Here is a 9,700-nt window from a genome sequence, read left to right as displayed (position 1 = left end):
TTTTTTAGACAGAGACCAACATGCCCCATAGTACCATCCTATGTCTACAACATATCGAAAGATTATGACAATCTTCCACTTTGTTAATTAACAGGAAGGAATGAGAGCATGCATGTTTTTGCGAACAGATTTTTTGTGGGTAGGAAGACTCTTAACGTCCAGGCTTTTTTTTTTTTTTTTGCATCAACTGACACTTCCAACACAACTTGGATCGAGAAAAAAATGATGTTTCTTTCCACCGTACTCCTTACACGTATTTTAGGAAGAAGTCGATTGCACCATTAATGGGGCGGTTACACTTAGTCGATTTGCGTTCGATTCAGTTGAATTGACGTCACTTTCAACTTAATCGACCGTGTAAACGGGAATTCAACTTAATCGCCTGTTGATCGAAAGTGACTAATCGACTGGCAACTGAATTGAAAGACGTTCTATTTTCTGTGGTTGAAATAATTGAACACATCCATCGATCTGATTCGGCCTAGTTGCTTCGATTTAGTGGCAAATGCAGCGAGTCGATTTAGTCGTGTGACTAAATCGACCAAGTGTAAACGCCCCATAACTTTTGAATTGAATGATATGTTTAGCAATAATAACGTGCCTAGATCATACCCTCTCTTCCCCCCAAAAATGTTTTCCGTATTGCTATAAAATATCTGTACATCCACAGATAAATCTACAGACTTGGCAAGGCTTGAGAGAAGCAGAAAACTCTAGACGTTGATTTCCTAACGAACGCCTTGGATCACACAAGCACGAGGTGAGAAACACGAAGCGCATGCACAACAGGAGTCTTCTAAAGCAGTGAAAATTCAGCCAAAGCGTTGCCAACGACTTACTCGCATAGGATGCTTCCTCAAAACATGACGGAGACCGCACAGCACTAAAAACTAACTAACTCTATGGCCTATGGAACCCGGAGGTTCAATGCCGCGTTCACAAAAGCTCTCCACTGACTTCTATCCTTAGCCAATTGGATCCAGTTTCTACTTTGCATTCCAATCTCTGCGAGATCCATCTTAATATTGTCCTCCCATCTGCGCCTAGGTCTTCCTAATGGTCGTTTTCTGATTGGTCTTCCAGTCAAGACTTTGAAAGCGTTTGTACTTTCTTCCATTCTAGCTACATGACCCGCCCACCTAAGCCTTCTAGATTTGACAACCCTAACAATGTTGGGTAAACCATATAACTTATGTAGTTCCTCATTATGAAGTTTCCGCCATTCCCCATACCCGTTCCTCTTGGGTCCGAATATTCGTCTCAGGATCTTGTTCTCAAATACTTTCAGTCTATGTTCTTCCCTCAGAGTAAGTGACCATGTTTCGCAGCCATACAGAACAACAGGCATAATTATCGTTTTGTATATTTTAAGCTTCAAATTCCTCGACAGAATTCGCGACGACAAGAGATTTTGAACCGAATAGTAACACGAATTCCCTGCTTTTAGTCGACATTTAATTTCTTCGTGAATATGATTTTCCTCTGTTAATATTGATCCTAGATATTTGAAACTATGCACTTTATCAAAAGTATTATTTAATATTTTAACGAGCACAGCACTTCTCTGTTCTTTTGCATTTCAACAGTTGATTCTGTCTCGTTGAAAATAAAAAATCCCAAGTTCTGACGATCCATTAAATTAAATTAAAATACTCTTTTCTTAATTTTTCGTTGGGCGTTAACACACGACTTGCACACCCAGAGAAGACGCTACTGATCCCGGCTTCGATTCCTGGTGGGAAAGCATTTAATGCCTTTATGGAATTCGGATTCTATCTTACATTATAGGTCCATATTTCAAATAGCCAAACGAACAAAGGCTGGTTTGATTGTTTCTAAACACGCACAGTAGGTTCATTGTATGCTTCTTAGTTATATCGGTACAGATGACTTCTTGTTCTGAACTATTGCTGTTGTTCGCTTCTATCCATGTCAATCCATTTACTGAGTGCACTTGTACATTCTTTGGTTTCGTCATGTGGTTCCATCAACTTAATTCACTGACTCAAACCGTCAACTGCATTAAGTGAATCCATCTTTTTATTCTCCTGAGTCAGTGGTATACGCAGAAGTTCTTCAAAAGGGGTTCAAGCTTCCAAGTTCATATAAGCTAATTTCAAATGTTCGAATATGTATCTTAATATGGTTAGTGTTTACTTTTACATAATATCTAGCTAACGGGGGTTAAAACCCCGAAACTCCCCATTGCGTACGCCACTGTCCTCGTAAAATTACGGTACCTTTTGATTTCGTAAAATTCAATCCGATTTGTTTAAGAGATTTGATCCTTTCATTTCATTGAAAAATTCGTTTTGTATCGAATCGTTCCGGAATTACCCATTACAAATATATATCTATCTTCTAATAAGAGAAGCAGTGAGAATGTTTTCATCGTTGATAGAATCCCAGAGAAGTTGCATTTCTGGTTACAGATTCACTTTACAGGACTTAATTGCTATGTGTGTAGACATATACCATAAAAAACAGTGCAAAAAATACCAACTAATATGTGCTAATGACCACTAAAAAGCAAGGGTTGTATCAAAGGGCGCCCATCAGGGGGGAGCCAAGGTGGGGCGATCGTTCCCCTAAGAGAAAATCGTACTTGGGAATATCGAAAGTCCAATAGAATTTTTACATTAGTTATAGTAAAATTTGAAACTATATTTGAAACCTCGCTTATATTTGTCCTCCTTGGAAACGGGATCGCGCCAAGGTTGGACGACGACAAGCCTGGACACTTTTTGTGTCCAAGCTTGTCGTTGGCCAACCTTGTCGTCAGCGACCCAAAATGAGATATGTCAAAGCATCTCGGGGTCGATCCCGACAAGCCTGGACACCTTCAGGAATGTGTCCAGGCTTGTCGTTGGCCAACCTTGTCGTCAGCAACCCAAAATTAGATGTATCCAGGCTTGTCGGGATCGACCGCGAAAAACCTGGACACTTGAGTAATGTGTCCAGGCTTGTCGTCAACGACCCAATTTGAAATGTCTGTTCCAACAAACTCTACCAGTTAAGGCGTTATGCCTAGTGAACAGTTGTCCTTGTACATTGATAACACTAACTGCCAGGGTGCGAATTGGCGGGGGGGATGCCAGGGATTTCCCCCCTGACAAAAATCTTTCCCACCCTGGAGAAGAAAAATTTTATCCCTGGCAGGGATAACTTTTCCCCCCTCTGGAGTATTTTTAAATGAACATAAAGATAAGATAGAAAAAGGGAACAATTCTTACTTTACTTAGCTAACCTAAATATTACTTGAGTGAAAATTTATGAAAGATCTCACATCTCAACTGTTTTGTACTTGTTAGTATATATATATATATATATATATATATATATATATATATATATATATATATATATATATATATATGTGTGTGTGTGTGGGTGTGTGGGTGGGTGGGTGGGTGTGGGAGAACTGGGTGCGCATATGGGTGGAATTCATCCCCCCCCTGGGAAAATTTTTCAATTCGCACACTGCTAACTGCCCTTTGTCGTCAGAGATCCAAAATCGATTCCGACAAGCCTGGACACCTCAGGAATGTGTCCAGGCTTGTCGTTGACCAACCTTGTCGTCAGCGACCCAAAATTAGATGTGTCCAGTTTTGTCGGGGTCGACCACGACAAGCTTGGACACCCCAGGAATGTGTCCAGGCTTGTCGTCGTCCAACCTTGTCGTCAACGACCCAAAACGAGATGTGTCCAGGCTTGTCGGGATCGACCACGACAAGCTTGGACACCTCAGGAATTCGTTCGAGTCTGGCGCAAGAGCATAAATTGAGAAGTGTCCAAGCTTGTCGTCGTCCAACCTTGTCGTTGTCCAACCTTGTCGGGAGCGACCAAAATTAAGTGTCCAGACTTGTCGTCGTCCAACCTTGTCTGCGTCCCTTGGAAACCACAACATGGGCGCCCTTGGTTGTATCTACCCGAGTAAGGGTAGGGCATACCTGCTTGGCCCGCATGACAGCGAGTGGGTACGTTTGAGGGGAGCAGGCCTGTCACCGATGGTAGGCATGCACGTGAACGAAAATGGTAGAAATGCACTGCGTTTGTCGTGTTATTAGATTCCTTACCTGTTGGAAAGCTTTAAGATACTTCTATCTTTCGGATCATAACACTGTGGATTCACATGGCACATTACTTTACAATTACTTCCTTATGGATAATTACGTGGTTAAAATCATACACTTTGGATTACATATTTCAACATTGTTACGGATGTTAGAGGTATGATTTCCATATATTTTGATTACTAATACGTTCCTGTTTTGAGTAACTTTAGATTTTTGGGTAACTATTACAAATCTATGGTCCCCTAAACTGTATTAGCATTGTTATTACAAAGGTTAAGGCATTTCGACTGCATAAATAAGTTTTCAGCCTATAACTGTAAAGTAATACATTTTACCATAAAGTTTACATTTTTGTTCTGAAGTATTCTCAATATATACGTTTAAAGTTCACATAAAATTCTCTTATTTTCATTTATGTATTTATTATATTTTCTTGCACTAAGAATTATATTGAGATCATAAATGGCGTCTTTAGTAATCATACAAAACTGAACTTTATGAAATTAAGTAACTAGAAGAAGATGAAAAAGAACAGTGGCAGCGTGGAAGAGCGAAGCGAGTTATGAATTTTGTCTTGAAGTTGTCGGTGCACCTGATAAATTTTAAGTGGAAAAAGCTAATTTATCAAAAGAATCTCAGAGGCCAGAGTATATTTTGTGAATATGAAATAGTGAGTGTTTTATGTTAATTTTGTTATGTGCTTGAATAATGTCAAGAGAAGAAAATTCGTGTTGTCATTCACAGAGTAGAATAGCTGTCACTACATGAACATTTTTGAGTTTTCCCCCTTTTTAGGTGATTGTGATTAGTACAAATGTACATTATCTTTAATTTATGATGGTAATAGTAAGAAGTAAAGAGTATTGTTTTCAAATAATTTGGAATAGCTAGGTAATTATAAACCGGTTAATTTTCACTGTGTGGGTGGTTTTCTTAATCCTGATTGAACTAGAATTCTATGAAATGTTGATATAATTTTTTACCTTTTCCAGCGGTTTAAAATGCAAATTACAGTTTATAGCTCTGCGGTTAGGACATATTAATTTTGTTACCCTAGGATGTTACAATATACCTTGAAGAGTAAAATTCCTTCTTTTCATACATGCACCTGAAGTATCAAAGAACTAAAGAAGTCCTCCCTTTTTTGGGGGAGGGGAAGGATGTTGAGCTTTAGATTGCCCGCTGTATTTGATATCTTAGCAGACACAAACGCTAACACTTGTTTTGCCATTACTGTTGTATCGTCGGACCAAACTAAAATCGAATAAAAAGGGAATATTATTTAGTTTCTCCTCCAAAATACTAGGTTGTCACCCTTGGAAGTGATTATTGTTTAAAATATAGTGAACGTATGGCATAAAAACTAGTGCATAGAATACGAACCAACTTGTGCTACGTAGCCACTAACAAGCACAAATGCTGTCTAACCAAGTCACGACAGGAGCGTAGCAGAGGTGTCCGAGCGGTAGCAAGGGAGTGCGTCCGTAGGGAGCAGACGCGTAAGCGGTGTGGTTTAAACATGAACGACACAGGTCCTCCTTCCCATTTAGCTGTAATAAAGACAAAAAACAACGTGCCCTGCTGGGCTCTAACCCGCCTTCACTCCCTGACGCTCGCTCGACAATACTATGTGAATTAAATATTAAACTTTGGTACGGAAAGAAACCAGCCTTGCTACTAATCTATATGGGGGGACCTGTGTTCTAGAACTTTCCCCATGAACGAGGATAATGGAAAACACTTTGTGTCTTAGAATGCATGGCTTACGTGTTGCATAGCTTTGAGGGTGATACTATGATAAATGCCATCCAAAATAGGGGTTAAGTTTAGAGTTACCCCTCCGCTTTTTATAAAAATCAGGAAAATTTACAGGAGAAATGAGGTAATAAATGATAATTTAAAGTCTTTACTTGATGTTTAGGGATGTAAGTTCGGCAGGAGAGTTATGTTTAATACGAGAAAATATATGTGGAAGTTAGTACTATTTGCCGGATGCGGAAGCATTGCGGAATGTTTCTTGCAGCATGGTAGTCGTAAAATATGGCGAATATGGCGAACAGGTGTAACAGATGCGCAAAAATAATGAAGAAAACCTTTTAAATTTTTGTGAAACACACGGAGTACTGAAATTAAGTGAAGTGTAACAATGTTTTATACTTTAAGCACTGTTTTTTGTATGTTGCAAAGTCCAAGGGCAACTTCAGACTGGAGGGGCAACTCTAAACTTAAGCCCAAAATAGTACCAGAATGTACTAAATTAGGTTAGGTTAGTTCTGGACCCCCTTAACGGAACATGGACCGATGTTTCTCTTCTTTTCTGTAGTTTCAATTCGTTTCTTCACTTACGACGAACTGTTCACCTGTTTAGCAGACCATGCCTTTCACACAATTTCAAAAAACTCCTTATTTTTGTACAACTCAGCATTCAAACATAATATGTGACGATCTTGTCATTTACGAATCATTTTCACACTGTCTTTCCCATAAATATTAACAAGTGTACCTCACCGCCAAGTGATCCCTTCCCCCTCTACATATGGTACCGCTTACATTAAGAAAAAAATAAATAACAAGTATTTCCTTAACTTCAACTATTCCCCCTGATTTGACTTTAACTAACTCTTCACAAACCAAAATAAATTATCCAGTTCATCTGTTAAATTTTCTAAAATTGATCCGGCGATACAGCAGTTAACCCCTAGTTTTGACAAGTTTCGATAAGCCCGGCCGCGGCAAATTAAAGTAAAGTGAACGGAACTAACCTAACCTATTCGTAACTCATTATTGCAATGTTAAAAGCTGACGGGGGCTGGCAGAATAAATGTCCATAACTATGTTAACAAACAGTCATATTGGGGCCGCGGTGGCTCAGTGGTAGAGCGGTCACCTCTGGTGCTAGGGGTTTCGGGTTCAAACCCTGCTCCCGCCAGGTGAACTTTGTGGTGGACAAACACCGTGTGCGTGGGTTTTCTCGGGGCTCTCCCGTTTCCTCCCACTTTCTTCATTCCACCATTTCATTCATTACTCATTATCACCGTCTCCTTTAGCCTAACCGGCATAACCGTGGGACGTAAAACTCAAAATTTCATTTCATTTCATTTCAAACAGTCATATTAATAAATATGTAAAGAAAGATATCTTCTTTTAGTTACATACTTTTGCTATCATGGAGGCTCTTTTCGTACACACCTCAGAGCGAATCCACCTATTTCGTCCTGTTCTGACTCGGACTACAAGCAGTACTGATTTGTAATGAAAACCAAGAACGTCTTCGTGTATGGTTTACTCACAGTTGCACCAGGTATGCTTTGTCTGTATAGATACACCATCATATGTCTCAAAACACTTTTAAGCTAGTCTTATTTCGATGCATGTGGACTTTTTTTTTTTTTTTTTTTTTTTTTTTTTTTTTTTTTTTTTAACGTATGAGAGCAATTTTAAGTGAGCAGATGTTCTAATACGGTTGCCAGTTGCAGGTCTTGCACAACGTTACCTGTGACACTTGGTATTGCTATACAGGATAAAAGGCGTCATATCAGTAAGTGCCGTCGCTTCTTTTGCGGGACGAAGGTAATGTAAGAAATCGTTGAATAGGCTGCATCGTCTCCTGTCTATGACGGAACAGTGGAGCAGGTTTTACCGCACAGATGGCGTATATTACAGTGAACATCTATATTACTATCGTCTTGCGCAGTACGCGCTGTCTTCGGATGAGACCTAGAATACTCCTATTCTTATTGAATTGTCACATCAAGCGGGATCAATACGAGCAAGACCAGGTTTTGTCCATAGTGACAATTTGGACTTTCCTCTAGCAGCGGTGCAGCAAGTTCTGTGCAATTGCATAGCGTTTTCATTTTTGCACATTGGTATTTTGATGGTGCTTGTATTACGTTGCAGTTTTGCAGGATCCAAGAATTTTGTGCAGGATGTGGAGCACTGTTTAGTGGGGTACACCTGTTTCTGCAGCTAACTCAGGTGCAATCCATTCTCCATTGTCGATTCACTTCCGGCAGAAAAGAAAGGAGTTGAATTGTGTACTTCAGTTTCTGTCTGTAGGAGGGGCTAGAGGTCAGTCGTCTTCTGGTTGTATTAAATCCATGTGGTACTTAGTATCCTAACGTGAAACCATGTGGTGGTGTTTGTAAACACAAGCGTAAAGGATTGTTTTATACAATACCACGTGGACTGTTACAATATAAATGAGCTAAACTATTTCATCTGAAATAGCATGTATAGAGATGTAAGGAAAACAAACTTATTTCCTCGATTTCTTATATAATAAATTATACTCTTGTAAAAAATTTTAGGACTCCATGTATTTATTAATTATGGTGTCTATGTTGACGCATATCTTATTTATATTAGATGTAAATTATGTACTTGTCTGCTCTTACTTGTTTTTAATGAACAATGCCGTTTTTTTCTTGTTCTAGGTAGGTTAACATTTATTGATTATAATCTGCTTCGTAAGTTTAAAAGAAATGAATTCTACGACTGAAGAATACTGTGTATAGTGAGGAACACACATTCCTAAGCTTAAAATGGTAAGATATATATTTTTGTTTGTGCTTTCTTTCTTCTCTATCTCTTTCCTTTCATCTATATGAAGTGAAAGTATCTCAACTGTATCTTCGTAATGGGGAGTAAGAGACCTTCGGTAAACGATTTTAGGAATGAAATTATATGGGTGCATGAAAGACTGATTCAAATTAACAAAAAAACTGGCTATTTACCAATGAATCCTCCCTTGGGAAGCCCAAATATTTTTCATACGTTTCGGAACGCCACGTTGGTTCCTTCTTCAGTGGCAAGGTAACAAGGGTAAAAACGGATAGGAGATAAAAGGTGTAAAACAAGGAATACATACGACTAAATAAATGTAACGTAAATAATGGATCCTCCACGAGAAGAGCAAAGCGTAAAAAGAGTGAACTGAATCGAAGGAAGCGCGATGTCTATGTTATGCTACTACCGCCAGATTCAAAATGTGCATCAAAGGTAGATAACCAAATTCTATCAATGTTGCCAGTATCCAGATTTAAAGCCGGTTTATATTTATGAATAAAGAATGATTCTTTAATCTCCCGTTGTTTCTTTGTTTTTGCCGAACCTATTACATTAAACTGTTTTATGTTATGTGTATGTTGTTTTAAGGATAGAAGTCAGTGGAGAGCTTTTGTGAACGCGGCACTGAACCTCCGGGTTCCATAGGCCATAGAGTTAGTTAGTTAGTTTTTTAGTATGTTGTTTTAAATGAAGCGCCAATCCCGACATGCTCTTCTTGTGCCTTTTTTGATTGTCTAATATATTCTTTAATTCGAGGATTGTCTAATATATTCGTTAATATTGCGTTTCGTTTGGCCTATACATGAGGAGTCACATTCGCATTGAACGCGGTAAATGGCTGACTTATTTAGTGGATCAACAAAATAACTTTTAAATCCGGTGAGATATTTTTGTAGAATTTTCGGGGGCATACTAGATGCAGATATGTTATGCTTTGCAAGAATACGTTGATTTTTTGTCGATAATTGTGGAAAGTAATGAATTCCTATCCAAGTTTTTGCTTCTTTGGGAATAACTGTTTTAGGGGCTTTCACCGATCTACGTGTTTGATTAAG

The 9,700-nt window shown here is 38.8% G+C and overlaps 1 protein-coding gene across 1 annotated transcript in view; it reads left to right on the top strand.

The window, feature by feature from the left end:
- Window positions 1-4,590: 4,590 nt before the first annotated feature.
- ebo (exportin ellipsoid body open) overlaps window positions 4,591-9,700 on the top strand; it is a 100,127-nt gene continuing 95,017 nt past the window's right edge. The window contains exons 1-2 of the mRNA XM_081750907.1: window positions 4,591-4,746; window positions 8,513-8,623. Coding sequence (XP_081607033.1) covers window positions 8,621-8,623 — 3 coding nt within the window. The 5' untranslated portion in view covers window positions 4,591-4,746; window positions 8,513-8,620. The remainder of the gene's footprint in view (window positions 4,747-8,512; window positions 8,624-9,700) is intronic.

This window comes from Thermobia domestica, chromosome 3 (genome assembly GCF_964235325.1).
Source record: "Thermobia domestica chromosome 3, izTheDome1.hap1.1, whole genome shotgun sequence".
Taxonomy (NCBI): domain Eukaryota; kingdom Metazoa; phylum Arthropoda; class Insecta; order Zygentoma; family Lepismatidae; genus Thermobia; species Thermobia domestica.
The sequence above is the reverse complement of the archived record's forward strand: the minus strand, read 5'-3'. Positions and strand labels throughout refer to the sequence as shown.